General features: G+C 41.0%; 1 protein-coding gene across 5 annotated transcripts in view; it reads left to right on the plus strand.

The window, feature by feature from the left end:
* The window catches only part of ABLIM2 (actin binding LIM protein family member 2), a 150,932-nt gene that overhangs the window by 37,643 nt on the left and 91,601 nt on the right, over positions 1-21,688 (plus strand). For all 5 annotated transcript variants that reach the window (XR_012673451.1, XR_012673452.1, XM_075148656.1 and 2 more), the window contains exons 2-3: positions 3,669-3,812; positions 19,912-20,095. Coding sequence is in view for 3 of the 5 variants with exons in the window: in XM_075148656.1 (XP_075004757.1) it covers positions 3,669-3,812; positions 19,912-20,095 (328 nt within the window). In the remaining 2 variants the exon portion in view is untranslated. The remainder of the gene's footprint in view (positions 1-3,668; positions 3,813-19,911; positions 20,096-21,688) is intronic.

Consider the following 21,688-nt stretch of genomic DNA (forward strand, 5'->3'; position numbering starts at 1 on the left):
GAGCAAAAGTCTGGGAGAAAGGGAGGTTTGGAGAATCAGGCATTCATTTGTATTTCTGTTCAGAAAAAGTCGTTTAAAGTTAAGAAGGAAATTTCTTATTTCGTTAAATTCTGCAGATCAGGGTATAATGTAAGCATTTAATTTTTAATGAGCTCTTTAGTCAGTTATGATCCTATGAGTAGTCTCAGATCATTACATTCTATCAGTAATTCACTATTTCACTCATTAAATATGTTGACTGTATCTTCTGCTGCTTCAAAGACTGATTTTGATACATAAAGGCATAAAAGTAGAACGCTGAAAGTTGCCACGTAAATGTGTTTCCTTAAAAATAATTTGAAACATAAGTTAAAATTTTAGATTGACTAGTATAGTTAGTTTACCAAAATTGTGTCACCAGTTGCAATTTCAACATAAAGCGCAATATATTTTAAAATATTCAAACTTAAACTAATACATCATTAATTACATCATTTTGTTGGTCTAGATGAATGAATAAATATTTAAAACTGTCTTCAGAAGCACAGTTTTATAATGAGCCCAAAGGCACTGTATTCCCACTGGAGTTTTATGTGAAATATTGATTAGCTTAGTTCTGAACTGAGAGGAAACCAACATAATTATTCATCTGTCTACCATGCATATTTTAAATATGACTTGTGTTACTTCAAGATTAATGGAAGAATTCCAACAGAAATACTACGTCTTTTCCTTTTTAATTTATTTTATAGCTGAGTTGTTGGGTTTTTTTAAATTCTAAATCTTGATCCAAAGACCTGAAGAGAAGCAAATGCGCTAAATAGTCCTGACCTGTAGCTCTGGAAACTGAGCACCACATGCAATGTGGAAAGCAAAACTTTCTGTTTTCTGTCACTTTGCAACAATCTTCAGTTTGCAACAATTTCCACAATCGTTTCACAATTCACAAAACAAATTTGCAACAATTTTCAATTTTCTGCTGCTTTGCAACAAGTGCGACATTGAACTCCCAGGTGCAAGAAAACAAACAGAAAAATGAAGTTTTCTCTGGAATGTGACGATATTTTCAGTTTTAGGAAAGGGGTATGTTCGGCTTGGAGGGCTGCTCTCGGGGCTCTCCGGCGGTGCATCTGGGTCCCTCCAGCACACGCTCTGCGCTGCCAGGTTACTGCCTGCCCACGGGACACCACGGCACGAGATCGCAGCCGTCTGTGAGCCTCCGCACCGGCCAGACGCGGGTGCCTCTGGAGAGATGCTGCTCGGAATGCTTTAGCCAAGGGGAGTCACGCATGGGGAAGAAAAAAGTCAGATGTTTAATCATTCCAATCAGAATTTTGTATTTCAAATGTAACTTTTTAGCCCAAAATGTTCTGGGTGTGGTCAGCTCTTTTTAAGTCAAGTCTTCCATGAATTAAATGCTACAAATTTGATGCTTGTTAGTAATTCTGGAGGGAGCAAACCTTCTTTATCTATAGTTACGAACTTTTAGCAGCTACTCTACTAAAGTAAGAGAGGATAATACTGTGTTTTGGTTTCTTGTGGGGTTGATTCTTTCTCAGGGTGGGCAGTTTGTTTTGGGCAGGTTACAGTAAAGAGGAATTCTCATGTCAAAAGTGAAGTATTGCAAAGTTCAGAGTTTTCTCCGTTTTCTTTTGAGGAATAAGGCAGAATTTCATATTAGCTTGAACTGTGTGCGCCATTTGCCCTGTGTAAATTTGAGCATCTGCCTTTTCATAAACTTCTAATTGCCTGTCATGCTGTGTTGTTTTTATTGGAGAGGTACTTAATTATAGTCAGGGCTTCAGCAATAGCTCCAGAGTTCACATTGCCTTGAGCAGGACTTTTTTGACAATCCCAGAATGCATAATTTCAGCAAACAAGGCAGAATGCTAATGGGTGGTGAATAACAGTACGGGCAGCTCAATCCCATGTAGCTCCTTGGGAAAAAAAAAGCCAAGCCACTTTACTTACAGGAGTAGAAAGTGCCAGTTTGGGCAAAACTTGCAAAAACTCCCCGGGAAGACTGGGTGGGAGGCTCAGCATCTTATTGAAATACTGACTCCTTAAAGTCGGTGGATATGGAAAGGCCTTTTATGTATCATCACAAGGTGCCGGCAGTGGAGATGGGGTGAGAATAGAGGAGGAAGAGCAGCAAGGTTGGATATTAAAGAATAAAAGCTGGACGATGCTCACTTACTGATTTTGGTATCATCTGTTATCATATGTGTTCATAGTGACAGTACCAGCACTGCCTCTCTATATCATCCCTACCTATGGTGAAGGTGTAGACATTACTGGGTTTCTTCTTCTTTTTTTTTTTTTTTTAATTAAAATCAATTTTGTGTGGGTTTTGTCCCATCTTTTTTTCTTTCAGAAGTCTTTTTTCTGAAATAGCAACTCTGATATTACAGTAGGAGTAGAAACTAAAGATCTCAGCCAACCTGAATTTAATCCAGCCTCTTATAAATTGATTAATCATGTTGCAGCAGTCTCATACAAAAAATTACTTCCAAATTTTTTTTTGAGTGCTGATGAAAGAACAGGGTTACAGCTGTGGCATTATCCCTCAACTAAACCCTGAAGGGAAACGCATCTGATTCCCATTTATACTTAGTGTATTGACCTATGAGAGATTGTTCCATCTTGACTGGTCGGTTGGTAAGTTTATTTTTAAGCTAAAATTTTTAAAAATTCCATCACTTTGAAATAAGCAATCCAACCTTAGAATAAGCATGCCACATTAAAGAAGAAGAATGTCATTAAGTATGTAATTTACTTAAAATGCGTGATATATTTTCCTGTTATTAGCTCTTCTTCACATGGGAAAAAAGCCAAGTGTATTGAGTTATAGTACAGCCCCTTTATAATTAACTGCCTTGATGTTTGCTCTCTAGACTCCTAAGTACACTGCGATAAAAAATTGATGCAAGTACTGCAGCAGAATTGCAAGAATAAGGTCATATCTCACCTGTTCCACATAACACATTGGGATGCCAATTTATATTGTTATTATCAACAGCCCAATAAATGCAATTTCTAATTTACATCACAAGATGGCAGCAAATTTTTAATTCACTTAATATTTTACTAACCTGGATAAAGCTAATATCTTGAAATCATGGTTTTCTTAGAAAATGACATCAACCTTTGTTTAATGATCAGATGTATGTGGTATTTACAGAGATGTCAATGTTTCAGAAGTATGAACTCAAAACATCTACAGAAGTGTATTTCTGTCTTAAAATCAATTAAAAAGGCAATTACCTTGAACTTTAAGGATCAGTAGCTCACAGTGTAATAGTTACTAAATCCAATTAAAGGTATTTTGGATAAAAAGAATAGCTTTTATCTATAGTCTTTGAATTCTTGAAGAGAAAATGCAACAAAGCATCTTTTGAAATTCAGGTGGAGGCTCTCAAGGCTTGATCATGTGGATTCTTTCCTTTATAAGAAATTCTGATTTATGTTTCAAATGTTTGCAGGCATGAGCTTTGAAAGTTATGAAATGAGAAGCTTGGCTCAGCTCCTTTAGCAGATCTTTTCTCCTGTGCTGGCCAATACCAGCAGTTAAAACTCTTTTATCTGCTTGACCTGTTTTGTCCCAGGTGTTGACTGTCATTATTTGTAGGTCTTACAGAAGGTGCATCTGATGGCCTTTAAAATGCTCTACCTTTCATTTTCCCTTGCAGTTTCACAACCACAGGCTGTACATAGCCAACTGGAGAAGCCATCAAGTACTGCAATTCTCTGCAATAACTGTGGAAACCCATGCAAAGGAGAAGTTTTGAGAGTTCAGAACAAATATTTCCATATTAAGTGCTTTGTTTGCAAAGGTAAGTGTTTGTGACAGCTGATCCTGTGAGGAGGGCATTAGCCCTGGGCGTGTTACTTCGTGGTCCTGGAAACTTCACAAACATATTTTACAATCCAATCCATGCCTGAAAGGATTTACTGTAAACTCTGTGATTGCTTACTGTGAGATTATAAACACCGTAAATCCTAAAAGTGGAGTATGTTTTGAATGGATATAAACCGGTGGAGTTTACTGTAGAGTTGGGACCTGAAGAAGAACAGGCTGGGAGAACTGGTGGTGAAACACAGTGCGGGGTTAGGAGAGAATCAACATTTACAAAGAAATTTGGAGGGCGTCCCTCTCCCAGCTTTCTAATGCATGCCATGGGGTGGGCCATGGCCTCGTCTGTTCAGACTCTCTTGCGTTGGGCTGTGATGTTTGAATCCCAGTGAGACCCTTTGGGCTTTTCCACTTTTTGGGGGGAACTATTTGGTTTGCTCCAGATTGGTGCCTGGCTGTGATCTAATATTGACACATTGTGAACGGCAGAAGGATGGTCAAGGAAACAAGGAATTAACTGATACAACACCCTTTGTACTTGGTTGTTTGAAAGATTATCTGGAAGTTGCAAAGATCTAATTTGTTTTGAATGTACAAATGAGTAAATGTTAACTGATGTTTGCTGGACAACCTGCTTGCTTCATTATTAAGCAATACTTCAAATGACATTTATTAATCCTGGTAGCACAGCCCAGAAACACGAGCATGGCTCTGGTCCCAGCTGTGTTAATGTGACTATTTCCATTTCTATTTAGAGGAAACTATCAGAAAGAAAACTGTCAGCTATGCTGGTATTTTTATAAATCACATGGGATTAAGTATATAGTATTCAATACCTGAGTCAATCTTTAATGAGCTAGATAGGATTAATTGTTCAGGTCAATAATTGTGTTCTTTGCAGAATTACACAGCAAGAAAAATAAGCATAGTGCACTATCCTAAATAGCAAAAATATTTTGGTGACCTATTCAGAACCAGAATGGTATTTAAGGCAGAACCCAGCCCGTACATACATCTTTCAAACACTTTTAAAGCCACCTGTTCTTATGGCAAATTTTATTATCAAATCAGTTTTTCAGACCTAACTCAGGAAGAGAGCAGCTAATTTGTTATTCAGGAGTCTTGTCTCCTGCATGAAGTCTCAGTAACATACTGGTATGTGCTCCATATAATTATCTCGATGAAATCCAAGCCCCCTTTTACACAGATGTGCTATGAGGAAACATTGACAAGTCCTATGGAAGGAACGAGACACAATTACACATCCACATTTTCATTTCATAGGGCATCTCCTTTTAGAGGTTGCCAGTCACCCACAAATGCAGCAAGCGGATTCTGAAACTATTCACTGATCCCAAATTTAGGCAGTGCGGAGGCTTTTTTCCCCACCCCCATGCAGAAGAAGATGATGAATGTGCTGTAGAAGCTGTATTACCCCTACCTGTCTGTAAGACATAAGAAGAAGTTTGTTCGCTTCAGGCAAATCTTGGATAAATGAGAAAAAAAATCACTATGTTAACAAGGAAGCAGCAGGGTAGTGTCTGTCAGCCACCCCTCAGACTCAGCTGGCACAGGAGGTAGTGTCAGAGACGCGTGGTTAAACTGCTACTTGGTGTCAGGGCTCTTGGAGTGGTTATATTCCTCCTTAATAATCATTTTGCTAAGTGCTAAGTTTGCACACATGGTTGTGTTTTTTTTTTCTCCCTCATTATTTAAATGCCATAATTCCTTTTATCACTTTTCAAGGTTTTCCATCAATTTGCTGGCATCCTTCTGGTATCAGTTTTTGTTTTGTTTCTGGGTTTTATTTGTTACTTAAGACGCATAAGTTGCTTTCTAATGTGGATTTACCGTGTTGTTGCATGAGAAGAGCTTGGGAAGAGAACAGAGCACTGAACATACATTTCATTAGCTAACATAAAAAATCAGGTTAGGCAAATGTGATTTGGGTTTTTAATCATGTGCTCAAAACAATGGATGAAAAAACATAGTTAATGTGTTAGGATTTAGCAAAAAAATGGTACTCGCTTGTCCTGGTCAGTTGACCACTTACCTCCTTTCAGCCTTGGAGGAGAGGTTTGTGCCACGACCCCTTTTCTCAACCCCTTTTCTTGTCAGGCTGCTGGACTGTTGTGCATGGGCAGGGTGACGATCTGGGGAATATATTTACCTTACAGTTTACTCCTCCCTGCGGTGCATTTATTTTGATGGTACCCAGCAATGCAGTTTGCCCCCTCTCACCTCATCCGCCAAAGATAGCACCTTGAAAGAGGCAGTGTGTCCAGCGTCCAGCGCAGCCGCAGGACAGTCCCAGGACAAATAATCCCACGTGTGGGCTGGCTGCATTGCCCTGCTAAGCTGCCTGCCTGCTTAGGTTGACTGCCTCTGTATTAAACCACCTCATAGCCTTCATCAGAACACCTTAGATATTTCTAAAACTGCAGAAAATTACGTTCCTTCTCACAGTATTTACAGATGTATGATGATGGAGATCACAAACTGACAAAGAGCCCATGAAGAAGAATGACAAATGACCGTGTCTTGAGAGGGTGTCTAGAGGTATTTGAGGTCTGTTTGAATGACTTCATCAGTGACAGATGATATTACACTGGAAGAAGTCACACTTACCTTCTTGAATATGTGTGAAATGTGAAACCATTTCTTTGATAGTGTCGGCTAAATTATGAGGTTTCAGGGGGGCAGAGACATTTAATTGTTTCATTTTTCTTAGGGTAGAAAGGTAGTTTTGTATATTGCCATACTGCTGTCTGATTATTCCTATGGGGACTGTAAGTTTCAAAATGGTAACAGCAAGTATGTAGGTGCCTTTTGTATTTAAATTAAATAATACAACCAAGGAAGGTTAGTATAAAATCACTCATTCCCGTCCAGTTCTTCTTATATTCCCCAGATAGTGATTCTAAAGAATTCTAAGAAAACTTTTAAAAATTGAATAATTTTTCTTATTATTCAAGATTGAGATACACATCCACATTAAAAATTTTAATAGCAATACTGTGAACATCTGCTAATTTTGCTCAGTATCAAAGTCTAATAGGATTTATGGAGGTAAATAGGCGTTATAAATAAGGTTTGTACTCATATTTATTGGTATACATTGTTTCTTGTTAAAGTGCACAACTAATCTGCTAGTAAAAGGCTGTAGGGGACATGCCATCTCGTCTCACTTCAAATTTTTACTCGTCTTTACTTTAAAATATCTCCCATTTTAATCGGGTTTAATAAAAATGCAGTTATAATAGAAGTAGATGCCTTTGAAATATAAAGCAAACATTTATTCATTAGACTTCAAGGGCATTGGTTCCCATGTTTGCAAATTCTCTTATTATTTCTTACTGCTGTAATGAAAGCACCAAGGAAAACGACAAAAGGTGGTAAAATATTGATGACTCAGACTATCAAATTAGAACAAATTGTGTTGTCTAGCTCATTCTGAGGGTGTCTGTCAGGTCAGGACTGCTTCTCATATGGGGTATGGTATTAGGCAAATACTCACTTGGAGCTCGATTACAACAGCGTAATTTTGTGAGCCAGTAGAGACACAGACTAATGTGGAGTTGTAGATAGGAGAGATGTAGGTGCTACGATTGTTTTATCCTGGATAGCCTCTTTGATCTTTCATAAAGATAGAAATTACCTTGTGTTACGAGTCTTTGTCAAGTATTTCTTTTTCTGTGATGTGATTGCATCCCAGCATTTCCAAAGTAGCAGTAACCTATGTCAAACACAGTAAGGAAATATTGAAAGCGTGAATCAACGCCCAATGTTTCTAAGGCGTCTGAATAATTTGATTACTATAGGTTTATATAAAATCAGAAAGTACACTTACAGTATTTCATATAGTCACTCTAGCAGACCAAATAATGAACAATCCGTAGATCTTTGCATCCATGCAAAAATCCTGCAGCCTCCACCCTAGTTAAATGGGAAAAATCCATGCAATCCTACAAAAAGCTGTTCTTTGTACAAGATTACTCATATATGAGAAGAACCATAACTCATATCTTTGTCCTTCACTGGTTTGGTCTTGATGAAATGAAGTAAGCTTGCGATCCGAGCCACAGATGTAAAAACATGACCATTGTGCTATAGCAGCGTGGTGGGTTGACCCAGGCTGGACACCAGGTGCCCACCAAAGCCGCGCTGTCACTCCCCTCCTCAGCTGGGCAGGGGAGAGAAAACGTAAGGAAAGGCTCCTGTGTCGAGGTAAGGACAGGGGAGATCACTCACCAGTTACTGTCACGGGCAAAACAGACCCAACTTGGGGAAATTAGTTTAACTTGTTACCAATCAAATCAGAGTAGGATAATGAGAAAATAAAACCTACATTTTAAAAACACCTTCCCCCCACCCCTCCCTTCTTCCCGGGCTCAGCTTCAGTCCCGAATTCTCTACCTCCTCCCTGCCCCCATGGCGCAGGGAGACGGGGAATGGGGGTTGCAGTCAGTTCATCACAGGTTGTCTCTGCCACTCCTTCCTCCGCAGGGGGAGGACTCCTCACACTCTTCCCTGCTCCAGCGTGGGGTCCCTCCCACGGGAGACAGTCCTCCACGAACTTCTCCAACATGAGTCCTTCCCATGGGCTGCAGTTCTTCACGAATTGCTCCAGCATGGGTCCCTTCCACAGGTCCTGCCAGAAGCCTGCTCCAGCGCGGGGTTCCTACAGCATCACAGCCTCCTTCAGGCATCCACCTTCTTCGGCGTGGGGTCTTCCATGGGCTGCAGGTGGATATCTGCTCCACTGTGGACCTCCATGGGCTGCAGGGGGACAGCCTGCCTCACCGTGGTCTTCACCACGGGCTGCAGGGGAATCTCTGCTCTGGCGCCTGGAGCACCCCCTCCCCCTCCTTCCTCACTGACCTTGGTGGCTGCAGGGCTGTTTCTCTCACATGTTCTCACTCGTCTCCCCGGCTGCAGTTGCTGTTGTGCAGCACGTTTTATTTTCCCCTTCGTAACTATGTTATCCCAGAGGTGCTACCACCGTCGTTGATGGGTTCGGCCGTGGCCAGCGGCGGGTCCGTCTTGGAGCCGGCTGGCATTGGCTCTATCGGACACAGGGGAAGCTTCTAGCAGCTTCTCACAGAAGCCACCCCTGTAGCCCCCCTGCTACCAAAACCTTGCTGCGCAAGCTCAATACGAGCAGCTTCGCTATGTTTGTGTCTGTCTTGTTTTACTCCTAATCAAAATTCCCTGGATTGTTGTCTGGCTATGGATGCAGCACGTGCAGTCTTCCATGCTGGCATGGCTAGCAGTTTCAAGTGTACTTTTTTCCCCATGATTTTTCATCTATTTAATTAACCTGTTAGAACATATCACATCTTCAGCTAGAGTTGGGAATGTGTTTCTGTGGGTCAGCGTTTCAGGTTCTTGTGGCACTACAGTTTCCTGGGAACTGTGAAAAAGCCCTGGGCTGTATATATCACTTTTATACCATTTTTTTCAGTAGAACATACCACACAACCCAAAGTTATATCATTTATTGTGAAGCCATGTTAACGGGAAGGGCTATCACAGAATATTTGGTGAAAAGGTTAAAAACATCAAGTAACTTGGTAATAGGAGTGATTTGTTTGTTAGATCAAATGCATCTGCTAGGATATAAATATGTTAAAAGCTATGCTGTGTAATCTGAGGGACTGGCATTTGAACATAGCTATGGGGTTTCACATTTCGGAATGGGGGTCATTTATGGGAAGCTCACTAGTGAGATTTCTGAGCCCCAACTTCTGGCCCAGCAGTAGCAGTTGATGGCACGTGTGATATCTTGGGCACTGGGGATGCAGCGCAGGGGCTCTTGTTCATCAGGCGCTCTCAGCAGCGTGCCCATTGCTTCCCAAGTACTTTAGGAGTTTGCAGTCCCAGACCATATTAACTCAGTATAATAGGAAAAACTATGCTTTTGACACAATACTCTGAGTCTGGCTTGGACAGTATAGTGGGTTTGGGGCTGACTTACCAATGTCACGTTAGCTTAATATTTTATTTCATTGAAATAATGATAATAATAATAATGACAATTATAATCACTTTTGCCTGTGCAAAAGGGGTTTAATGCAATGGCGAATGGTTCTATGTTGTGGGTGTGAGATTTTTAAACTTAAACTTTAAAAATCATTAATCACTAACTTTCTAAAAGCAACTCCATAATTAAAGCGTGAAAAAAATCCTTTCATCAGTAAACTCCCACAATCACAAAGTAACTGTTAATTTTTCTGTTGTTTTGATCACATCCTTGTTAGTTGCAACCTTTCTTTGGATTTTTGAAGAACTTTCTGCAACCCCATGTCTTGGTTGAATACCAATCACATCAGCACTTTAGCAAAAGCTTTATTTCTTGGCATATATTTCATCCAGAGTCTGATGAATTTTTTTAAGAGTATCTTTCATGAATTTACATAATATTAGTAAAGTGTGGGAAGGTGAGAGGGGAGGGGATCACGGTTAAGAGTATTGGTAAAGGAATATCTTCCTAACATTTCAGTAAAGGTTATCTGTCTGTACACCACAGGAAGCCAAGCTTCTGTTATTTCTGGTTTCCAACTTGATTTATCTCATTGAAAGACACAAAGTTTCTGGGGTTTTAGGTTTTTAGGGCACAGTAAAGCTATACATGTTTACTCTAGTCTTTGTACCCAGGATATTACATAATACCCCTGCTTTCCTTTCTTACTAACAGACAAATACAGTTTTCTTTAGTCTTTTCATTGCCTTGCTTTTCTCCTTATTTATATCCTTCTAGTCCAAAGATGGAGAAGTTATGCTAGAAAGTTAAGTGCTAATTAAAAACATGGATAGGATTTTCAAAGAAGTAATTGCTGAAATTTCTGAGGGACGATCCAAACTACAGATACAGCCACATGCAGAAGATGTTGGCATTGTGGAGGGCTGGTTCCTCACTGAGAAGACCTGCCAGGGAGAGATGCTTAACCGTGCTGGGAATGCTGAGGTAGATTTAGACGAAGACACCAAATAATTGGAGAGTAGTAAAACTCACTCTGGTTCAAATCAAAGTAGAACCAGGACAAATCTGAATGCATTTAAAAATTATGCCTGATGTTCGTTAGATAAAGTTTTGGATGGAAACATAAGCTTTGCAGGCAGTAAAGTTATTATTCAGATAAGGCAGTTTTAAGCATACATAATTTCAGCCCACATTAGAGAGTGTCACCCCTGTGAAGAGCCTGTAATTCTTTTGAATTACTCAAGTTCTCTTCTTAGGGTAAAGTTTTTCCCCGTGCAAAAAATGTCAATGCAAGGATGCCTTTATGCAGGGGGGACTTTCTGTCTGTGTCACATTCTTGCACATGGGAGTACAGCAGGGATACAGCCAGCATGCTGGAGTAGTTATTGGGCGTTTCGATGCACTAAGGTGATGTGAAGCTTGCATGGAGACCCAGAGAGAGTTGTTGCATAAAATTCATCACTGTCACAGTGGTGTTATTCCACCTCCCGCTTTCTGCGACTCATTAACATGAGACCATCTGCCATATCTGTGCATAGGCAGAGCAAGCACTTAATTTGCAAACCTGTAACTGGCACCCAAAGCATCATTATGAAAAATCAGAAAATATTTAATGTTGTTGCTTTACATGTTTTTTTTTTTTTTAAAAAAAAAAAGGCAGCAAACTGTTTTAATTAGTCTGGCAAATGACAGCAGTATTTTGTCATAAACACTTAAATAACTAGATTGATTCCTTAAAATAATAAATCAATATAAACCAGTCAACTTTTCCAGTTTTCCTGGGGGTTGTTTTGGTAGCTTGGAACAGCCATGTACATAGTGCTGTGAGGATCTCTCTCACCCTTAGCACTATAGGATAGCTTTTATAGGGCAGTAACACTGTCTTTAAGCTACTGGGAAATTCTGCTTTCCAGAAGGGAAATGGAAAATGGAAATGCACTTTCTAATGCAAAAATTACTACATGTGTAGTTCTCATAAATTATAGGAGTCAAGTTACGTAGTGCACAGGAAACTCCCCACACTCTCCTTCATTTTAATTAGTACACCTGAGTCGTTAATGTTTTGTCAGTCTTATAAGAGCATTCTGAATCTCTAAGGGTTTTCCCGTGCTGAAGTGTGTACCCCACAAATTAATTTATGGGTATCATGGCCAGTCTAGCCTGAGAGCTTGTGTAGATGTGCTGTACGAGGTATCCTTTATAGCTTTATCAATGCTACACATGCACAGTGAAGTGTTGTAAGATGGATAAGATATAGCCCACAGTTCTCTGTATCTTACCCACTCCAGAAAGTTGGTATGGTTTTCCTTGAGCAGAACTGTCTGCCTTCCTGCAGTCCCTGGTTGGGAGGGGGCCAGCAAGTCTGCCCCAGACTTTCCTGATGCTGCATATTCCTATCTTTGTTTACCCCGGACTGTAACAAAATGAGGTGAGATTCCAATCCTTGGGATTATACCTGGTATTTCAGACATTGTAGCTAAAATGCTGCCAGTGACTGAGAGGCTTGAGTATTCTTGATTTCTCGGACATCTGCTTGGAAAGACTTAGATATAATCACTCCTGCCTAGGAAGAGTGATTGGATTATGTGGATTATATACCATCGCAAGGTTCCTTCTGTCTTGCTTTGTCCAAGAGGATGAGTGACATGATATTCCCATGCAGACTTTGCATGGTCAGCAAACTTCCATCTGGGGAAGACTTCCCCAAAACCTTTGTGAAAATCTTACCTGGACTCATCCGCACCAGAGCACGCATCAGGAGGAGTATCACAGTGAGAGTTATCTTCTGGAAATGGGCTTAGACTGCTTCAAATTAATTGCCGGTCGTTTGAAGTTAAGTCAAAGCTGTAGTGGTGGAAGTTTGCCAGGTGGTTGCTATTGCTTGTCACAGGCATAGTGGCCAGGAGAAATGTTGCAGACAGAATCATGGGCTTTTGGAGAATGGGCTCCCAGACTGCATCAATGGTGTATGAAGACATGCAGTTTAGCTGCCAAAAGAGAATTATGTCAACAACATACTATCTGTCATTCTTGGGATCTTAGTCAGCCACCAGTGTCCATCTCAGAGATGGAGGAAAATACTAGAAATGGACATAAAGCTGCAGTGCTGAGGAAGAAAACTTTTATTTAGCTCTGAGCAAGCAGAGATCTTTTTCTTGTTTTCTCCGTAACAATGTTATGAAAGGGTCTTTGTTCCTTCTTTTATTTTCAGGATCTCTGCCTCTCTCTCCTGTGTTGGATTCGTGCTTGGTGGCTTACATCAGGCAACAAATGGGAGAAAAAAAATAGGCTTCATACATGCAGTTGCAGGTTGATAAGCAAAACTCTTGGTTGTCTGGCAGGCTGAAAGCAAAACGGCACTGTTTGGATGACAAGAACGACCGGTGCATTTTACTGTTACAACCTGCTGTAGTGTACAGCAGCACAGTGAGCGTAGCATCCTCCGAGCTTTTCAATACACAGCTGATTTTCAGGCCCAGCACGCAGCCAAAAAATAAATCTACTTTCAGTAAGCAAATGAGCCTACTGAAGCAAGGAAAATAGAGATGCATTTTATATTCGTACAGTGCAAATGGAATACTGATGACATACAATAGTGGGATAGCAACATGCTTGAAGTGCATTAATTAATTGCTATTGCTGCTATTTATTTTTATAGGCTGTAGGCAATAAAGAATTATAGAGTTAGATTGACTGTGAAATCACACAGCATAAATGACAGTGCTGCAGGTGCTGTTACAGACACTGGGTTGGGGAAAAAGTAGCTTGTTTCTAATCAAGTAGAGGAAGCCCTCAGATTTGTATGAAGTGTTTTGGTGTCAGGTAACTGCAAACCATCTTAATGAGTGGAATGACTGAGTTGTCAGAGAAGCCATCCTGAGGCACCCTCCTCAGAAATGATGTGGCTATCTTCCATCTCAAGTCCCACAGCACGTCCAGGTACTGGCCTGCTGCCAAATACCATAAGAGGAGACAAACACTTATTTATTCACCACTGAAAAATTACTGCTAAAGCTTGTAACTGTTCAGGATAGGGCATTGCCTTGGTATGCAGGGTAATACCAAGACAAGCAGCTGAGTTACTCAGTGTTAGTCTCTTCGTTATCGTAAGTGCTATGTTTGCAGTGCTTTTCTTGTTTCACTAAGATGAACTTCAGTAATGGTTGGAAACTGTTTCTATGTTTTAAATAACCCTACCTCCAGATACTCATTTTGGATGGCAAGTGTTGGGTAGGAGTGGATCTGTGACATAATGCTGGTTTCCTATCCTAGGAGAGTAAGATCTGGTAGTTGCCTTCAAACATGCTCCCTAGACTGCCTCCAGCTTTCCTTTCCCGGATTGCTTGTCTCTGCAGGTGTGCAGGATCATCTCAGCTGGGCAGTGTCTCTGTCCACCTAAGTAGCAGGCAAGGGGCGCAGCATCTCGCCCAAGGGATGGCTAATGGGTCCGTTTTCGGAGCTACTCTTCTCAGCTTTAAATTGGGACTATTTTAATATCCAAGCCAGTATTTAACTGGAATCCCTGTGTCCTCCTCTGGTCACCTGGGTGTCGGGTTAAATTGTATCAGATGGTTCAAGGAGTGCAGGAGCGAGGGTTTGTGACGAGTTGTGGCTGGTGGAGCATAGCTGTGATGGAGTGATGGGTGAAGAGCAGGGGAGGATTTGGATGTTGGAAAAGCTGTGACTTCCCTCAGCCTGCAGAGTCGGTGAGTAAGAGGGACTCCCTCCTGTGCCCAGGATTCACTCATGAGCTAGATTTTTGTTCATTCATGAATAAATACAAAGACTTCGCAGAGGGTAGCACCTCTGTGAACTGTCACGTACGTGGTCTCTGTTATGGGCGTATGCCAAAACAAGATGGAAAGAAAGGGCCAAAAGCCCACCCTACTCAGTTTTCTGTGCCAAAAAATGCACTAATGGACTCTCTTTCTTAGGAGTTTTGCTTGTAGCTAATCAGTTTGGACGGAACTCTAGAAGAACTAATGACCACTGACAAGAATTGACATTAAGGGGCTAAATGTGGCATCAAGGTCTGATACAAATGATTTTTGAAACTTCTTGGAATGCTAAAACACTAAAAACCTGCATCACTGATAGAGATAAAACTTGTGTGATGGCTAAGCCTGTTTGAAATCTTTTCATCCCAGCTTTTTTCTCTGAAGAAATATTTTACAATGTACCTAACTTTTTTGCCTGAAAAGCCTGTTTTCATTTTGAAAAAAAAAGTTTTTCTTTAGTATGGCACATGTAAGATTGCTTCAGCTAAAATCTTCACAAGTTATGTTTTTAGTGACATAAAAGTGGCTGGCTTTATAAAAGAAATATGCAAGAAAATTACAATCCTCTGCCATAAAAAATGTTCTTGCACTAAACTGAATCAGTAGTCACACTGACGTACATCAGGAGATTTAATAATAGCCTTGCTGAGTGGAAGAGGTTATCAAATCTCCAAAGCAGAATAAGCAGGTTGGCCACTAGTCTCAATTCAATTTGTTACGGATCTAATTGCTTCCAAATAAATTTATACTATAACCTATTTATATGTCAGTTTATTTCTACTACTGTAATCACAGAAAGTAGTACTGTCAGTGAAAAAGAACGAACTTCTTTCCTTATTTCCCACACATTTTCTGCTGTAACCATAGAATTCAAGGACTAGAAATTTCGTGTGGTATCAGGGAACAGTTGAATAAAACTGTTAGGTATTTGTTATATTGTAATGTTTGCTAAGTGCTGATTTTATGGAAGAAGACAGATGGATCTGCTTAATTAAGTAGAAGCATTAAACAGAACAACTGTATTTTCAAATGTTGATATTTATATTTTGTGGATGGTATTGGGTATAAGGTACTCAAACCCTCAGAAATTTAAAAAAAAACAACGATTTTTTTTCTCATTTCATCCAAGCTTGTTTCCCATTTGATACTTTTTATGGTTTTGTGATCTCTCTCTCATTAGCCTTTCAAAGATAGTCTCTTTAAGGTAATATTTTAACCATATCTCATAATCCCTTTTTAATATTGCTCAGACTTCATTCCAAAGCTATAGAGATCTGAGGCTTTTTTCTCTATCTTTTTTCCTTCTTACTGGGATGCTGTTCCACAGCCTCTTTCCTATGATGGTTAGAAACGCTTGTATTAATATGCAGCCTCCATTTATTAATAGCCAGGGTTTCCTCACTTGTTCTTGTGACAACATTCTCATTGGGTTTAAATAGCTCTTCGTCTTTTCTTTAACTCACTCTGTTTAAACCTCAGCTATATGTTGAGTTTTTAGTTGTTTCCTGAGGTTGTTGGGGTTTTTTTGTTACGCTAAACAAGCCAAGCTCTGCTTGTCTCTTAAAATAGGCTTTTATTCTTTATGTCATCCTGATAGCCCTGCTCTGCTGTGAATCAGTCTTTTGTGAAAATAACGGAGCAAGATATACCCTGTGTGCTCACAAAGTATGCTATCTTTAGTCCTAAGCTAGCTCAGTGGGACCTGCTTGGCCCAGTGCATCCTTACTTACTACTTCAAAACATTAATGACTTCTAGTTTCCTGTGATTGCCAATATTTGCAAGTCTTTCTTTCCTTCTGCAACTCAGAAGGGAATTTTTTTATTGCTTCTGTTTGAACGGAAGACATTTCACCTTGTGCATTTAAAGTAAATCCCTTCTCCATGTCTCAAGGTATCCAGCTCCCCGTCTATCGGGATCCCCCTCTGCACCAATAGTGCCTATGGGCTTTGGGTCATTAGTGCACTTCATTGCCATGGGTCTGCTTTGTTGTAGCAAGAATATTATTCCTATTGGCATTTCCCATAGTCATTAATCAGCTGTACTAATAGCCTTCCCTGAGGCTGTGCTTCCCCCTTCTTCACAAACCACTGTCATCTCCGCCTTGGCCGATTACCTAATTACAATCTTAGCCTGTTAATTTTTTCTATCCTATCTATTGCTCTAGAGCTACAGGTGAGTGAGATTTACAACACTGGGTTTATCTAGAAAGTCATGTATCTTGAAATAGCTCTGTACTGTGGAGCAAGTCTGTTGGTAAGTCGTTTTTCCTTCTCGTGGTCCGCTTCATTTCTTGTATGAATGTCACCCTAGCGTGGTGTGTAGCAAAAGCCACTAGAAGAGCCCATGGCTTCAGCACGGAGTTCACTCGCAGCGTACCTGCTGTGGCTGTCAGGCTGAATCCATTAATATGAATTGGAAAGTACAGTAACGTGTATTAGCACAACTTGGGTAGAAAACAATCCTTAATCTTCATTCTGCTGTTCAAATGAACGCGTGCTCTGCTCACGCTTGCCCGTGCTTAATGGAGCAATTTGGGTTCCTCCCTCTTGAATCAGCCACTCTGCGTGCGGGGAGGTGAAGTGACGGCAACGCAGAGGGGGGCTGGGTAGAGGATGCCAAGCTCAGCTTTTATTTTGAAGTCCAAATATCTCGTTTGTCTGGCTCTCTTTGGGTAAGCAGTTTCACTGCAGGGTTTCCTGAGAAGCCAGGATTAAGTCCATTAGCGCAAACTGCTTTGGAGTAATACGCAACAAGCCATAGTAATTGTAACCTCGGTGACGGCGGAGAGAAAGGCAGATGCCTTCAGGGTGAGAGAGGGTCCCATCAAACACCAGTGACAGGGCTGTTGCCGGCCCCACCTGCCCCGAACCTCAGCACCGGGGCCCTGTTAGCAGTGAGACAGGGCCTGCGTGGCCTCCCTTAAGGACCCACGTCAGCAGTAAACACACATGGATCTGCTTGTGCTTACCGCCCGTTTTAGCGGGTGAGTAGTGGCAAGAGTGCACGACAGAGCAGTGGCAGGTAATTTGTGGGGAAGCTATCAACTCCTCGTCTTCCCCCTCTTACGGAGGCCCAGCTCCAAGTCCCTCTTGGATGGCACAGGCCAAAACGCGTAGGTTGGTGCCTGCCCTGCGGCTCCAAGTGGTTCTGGGTGGCTTTGTTCAGGTGCGCTGCAGTAAGATGTGCCATTGCTGGCATAAAGAAATACTCCGTAGGGACGTAACCCCTCCCTGCTCACTTCAGAAAACCCAATTATGTCCCTTAACTTTTTTCCCTTACTATCCACTCTGCAAGTTTAAACGCCGTATGATACCATTTAGAGCTGCTCTAGTGCATCATTAGTATCAGCTCAGCACGCTGCTCAGCATCGTCTTAAATCCATAGTTGATTTGTGCTTCTGTCGCACCAGTACGTACCTAGGTGAAATATATACACCGGAAGAAACTCATAATATTCAGCAAGTCATGCCATATTTTTGAAAAGTCTGTTCAAAAAGCATGTCCTCAGTAAAAATTAGAACAAGGGTGAGAAAGAAAAATGTTACAGCGAATGTGTTAAGTCTGTGAGATAAAGCGCATGAACAGTGTATTGCACGATAAATCATCTAATCCCTGGTTGTTGTCCATGACAAATGCAATAAAATTGGAATTATTTTGACTTATAAGAAAGGTTAATTAACCCGGTGTTCTTCAGTTCTTGGTCATATACTGATACAGTTTCAGCATGATTGTTGTTTTTTGTCACTTAGTGCTTGGGGCCTTCTCCAGGGAGAAAGATGAGGATGCAGATGCCCACTCAGGGTTTAAAGAGGGCCTTGAGCCCAGGCCTCCTGTGCTGCTGTCTCTAGCTACTAAGAAAGATGGTCAAAAAAGGGCGGGTGATTGGATGTCTTTTTGAATGAATGTTCAGGATCGTATGCTTTCTTGGGGTTTCTGTGCTGTGAGTATGTGTTATTTTGTGCCTTGAGCATGCCTGCTGGACTCATTTCTCATAGTTTAGATGCAAGATGACTGATTTTGGTATTGTAGACAGGCTTTGGTATGAGTTGGGAGGCTTTACGTTTAAACACCAAAGTGCTTGTGGACTCTCGGGTACCTAAGCAGAAATCTCAGTCTTGAACTTTAAACATTTAGGTACCTCTGCTATTTTGGGACCAAAGCACTGAGCAGCTCTGCAGTGTTTTGTACATGCAACCCAAATTTGATAAGCAACATTCCCACTCTTCTGTGTGCTTCATGCGAGGAGTGACACTGCCGCAGTCGTCTCTTCAGCCTCGTTTGACTGTAAGCACTGTTTGCTGTTGGAAGGGCTTCCCTACATGCACATCCCCAAGAGCAGAAGTACGTAGTAACAAGTGTGATGCTATGACTTAGAGTAAAGTAGTAGTCAGCACAGCAGCAGAATCACCATTTTGAATTCCAGGTCTCCTTATAAATCAATTCAGGTCTGTTTTCAAAGATCCTGGTCAATATGGATAAGGATCATCATCTACATATCTGTCTTCTACTTCTGTATGACTTTAGCCAGAGTGTTGTGTCTCTCCTTTCCCATCTTACATGTTCTCAAAATGCCAGCCTAGCTCCATCCCTGGTGCAATGGAGAAAACCCCTGAAAAGTCTCACAAGCCTTTGGTTAATCAACTTTAACTCTTTACTACAGATTTAGCTTAAAAAAAAAAAATTGACAGATAGGATTAAAAACTCTATTTTTGCCAGGAGCAGATGGTTCTGGAGATTCTTCCAATTCATACTTGGTGAGTGGTGTTTATCAGGTAAACGTAAGATCTGATTTTAAAAAAGGATCTTGTAAACCTGTGGAAGTTGACAGCAGTTGCCGTGCGCATCAGACCCCGTGTTTAGAGGGCACAGTATTTTAACCACTTTTGTGTCCAGGAGGAATATCAGACAACTGTAATCTCTCAGAGATGTTTCTTTGTAACATTGGTGCTTTAGATTTTGAAGGTTTATATCCTTTATGCATTTCCTTTAACCTGTTAATTATGATGGATGTTGTGTATGCTAGCCCTGAACTCAAATTCTGAAGACTTAACTCTGTACTAGCGGCTTCTGCACTGAGGTTAATATTTTTACGTGGAATAAATCCAAACTATTACTGTACAAAATACATCACTGATGTAATTTACTATAAAAGTAGTGTTTTTCGGATGCACAACTGTTCTGTGATCATAAGCCCATATATTGAAGTACTTAAATACTCCACTAGGAACCATACCGATCAGAGGTGAAAAATCAGCATCGTCTTAGAGAGTGAGCTTTGCTTTTCCAGCCTTCTGAGTCTGCCTTTTCTCTTCCTGCAGCTTGTGGATGTGACCTGGCTCAAGGAGGATTTTTTGTGAGACAGGGAGACTACATCTGTACTTTGGACTACCAGAGACTCTATGGCACACGGTGCTTCAGTTGTGATGAATTCATTGAGGGAGAAGTGGTCTCAGCACTGGGCAAAACCTATCACCCAGACTGTTTTGTGTGCGCTGTCTGCAGGTATGTTTTCTACATGAAGTTGTGTTTCATTTACGAACTAGATCTTGAAAGACGAATGCCAGGCATTCAAACTTATAGCCTATAGATGGGGGGGGGAAGTTCTAGTTTTCTGGTATCCACTCTTTAAAAAGTAGCAGAATTTTTAAAAAAAAAAAACCAAACACAAATTCTGAGTGCCTCTTTTTGTTTCAAATGCTTTTTCTGTTTTATGGTATCTCATGTGTGAGGTTTTCAAAGTGCTTGAGAAACTGCCACTGCCTCTACTGTCAGACCTTTAGCCCCAAATGTTGCTTTATTTCTCCAATGTCTGCTATTTTGTCTTTTGTCTTGAAGTTAGAAAGGATTCGTAGGCCAGTGGCTGAGTCTTCGGCGAACTGAGTGGATATCGTATTGATAGATTTAAACCAAAGTTTCACAGTGCTACTTCCCAGAAACTCCATTAGTCATTTAAAATAGGACAGAAAGGTCCGGGACTCACAAACACTTACGTACGTGTTGGATTTCACTGAGGGTCTCCAGCAGCCGTGGAGGTGACAAGTGACGCAGCACACAAGGTTTCCCCCACCCCCAGCAGGCTGGTGGAGTTCAGTGGGATCATTTCCCACGCGGGTACGTGCGATGCTGTGACCCAGTGTTGGCGAGGATGTTTGCAGGCTCTGCAGTACAAGCGATTGATGCCCATTTGACCTGCATCTGAATCCACTTCTGTGGAAATAGCACAAACAAATCTGTTGAAGACTTCAGGAAGAAACTTTTAAGTCCACCAGACCTTCAGGAAATGCACTGTTACAGCAGTCTGGAGCAAATGGAAATGCTGTAATAATTTTTCTGGCTAGACTTGACCCTTTAGCAGTACAAGAAAAGTAACCCCGCGTTCAAAGGGAAAGCACAGCGGGGCACTGATGCATTGCACTGTAGATGCTATACGTGCTGGTGCAGGTGACTGTGCAGTCCAAAACCAGCATGTCCATGTCACTGTGGCCGTCTGCCAGCCGCATCTGCCCAGTTCGTAGGGCTGCCGAGCTCAGATGTCCTCCTGTGCTGCTGCAGAAGCAGGACTTCAAATTCCAAAACAGCTGTGTTTCATGGCAGGATATCAATTTAATGTATCAGTTGCAGGAATAATTAAATAGCCGTGTTAACAGGAAGGTTCTGAGACTGACAAGCCTTTATTATATTAAATTCTGTCTGTTCAAGTTTTGCCATGTTTAATAGGAGATTTTTTCCTTTTGGATACTTTAAACAAACATGAAGAGTAAAGATAAGGAAAAAAAAACTAAAATAATCTTTTTTTTTTTTTAAATAGGAGGAAAAATTATTTAATTGGCTAATTTATATCTCATGAGTTAACTGCTGGCTGCACATGCTCTTGGCCTGCAGCCTGTCTGTATTACAGCTCTTCTGCAGATGAGCACAGCTAAATCTTGGTACCTTTCTTCTTAGCACTAGTACCTTTTGTAAAGTGAGGTACTTCTTCATTTAAGAGAAAAAGAAAAACTGGTTGATTCTGTTTTCCTGCTAAATGTGCTTGTATCCTCAGCCACAGCATTAGCATTGAGGCATAAATTATTTACCTGTGTGTTACTGTACTTA

The sequence above is a fragment of the Calonectris borealis genome, chromosome 4 (genome assembly GCF_964195595.1).
Source record: "Calonectris borealis chromosome 4, bCalBor7.hap1.2, whole genome shotgun sequence".
Lineage (NCBI taxonomy): Eukaryota > Metazoa > Chordata > Aves > Procellariiformes > Procellariidae > Calonectris > Calonectris borealis.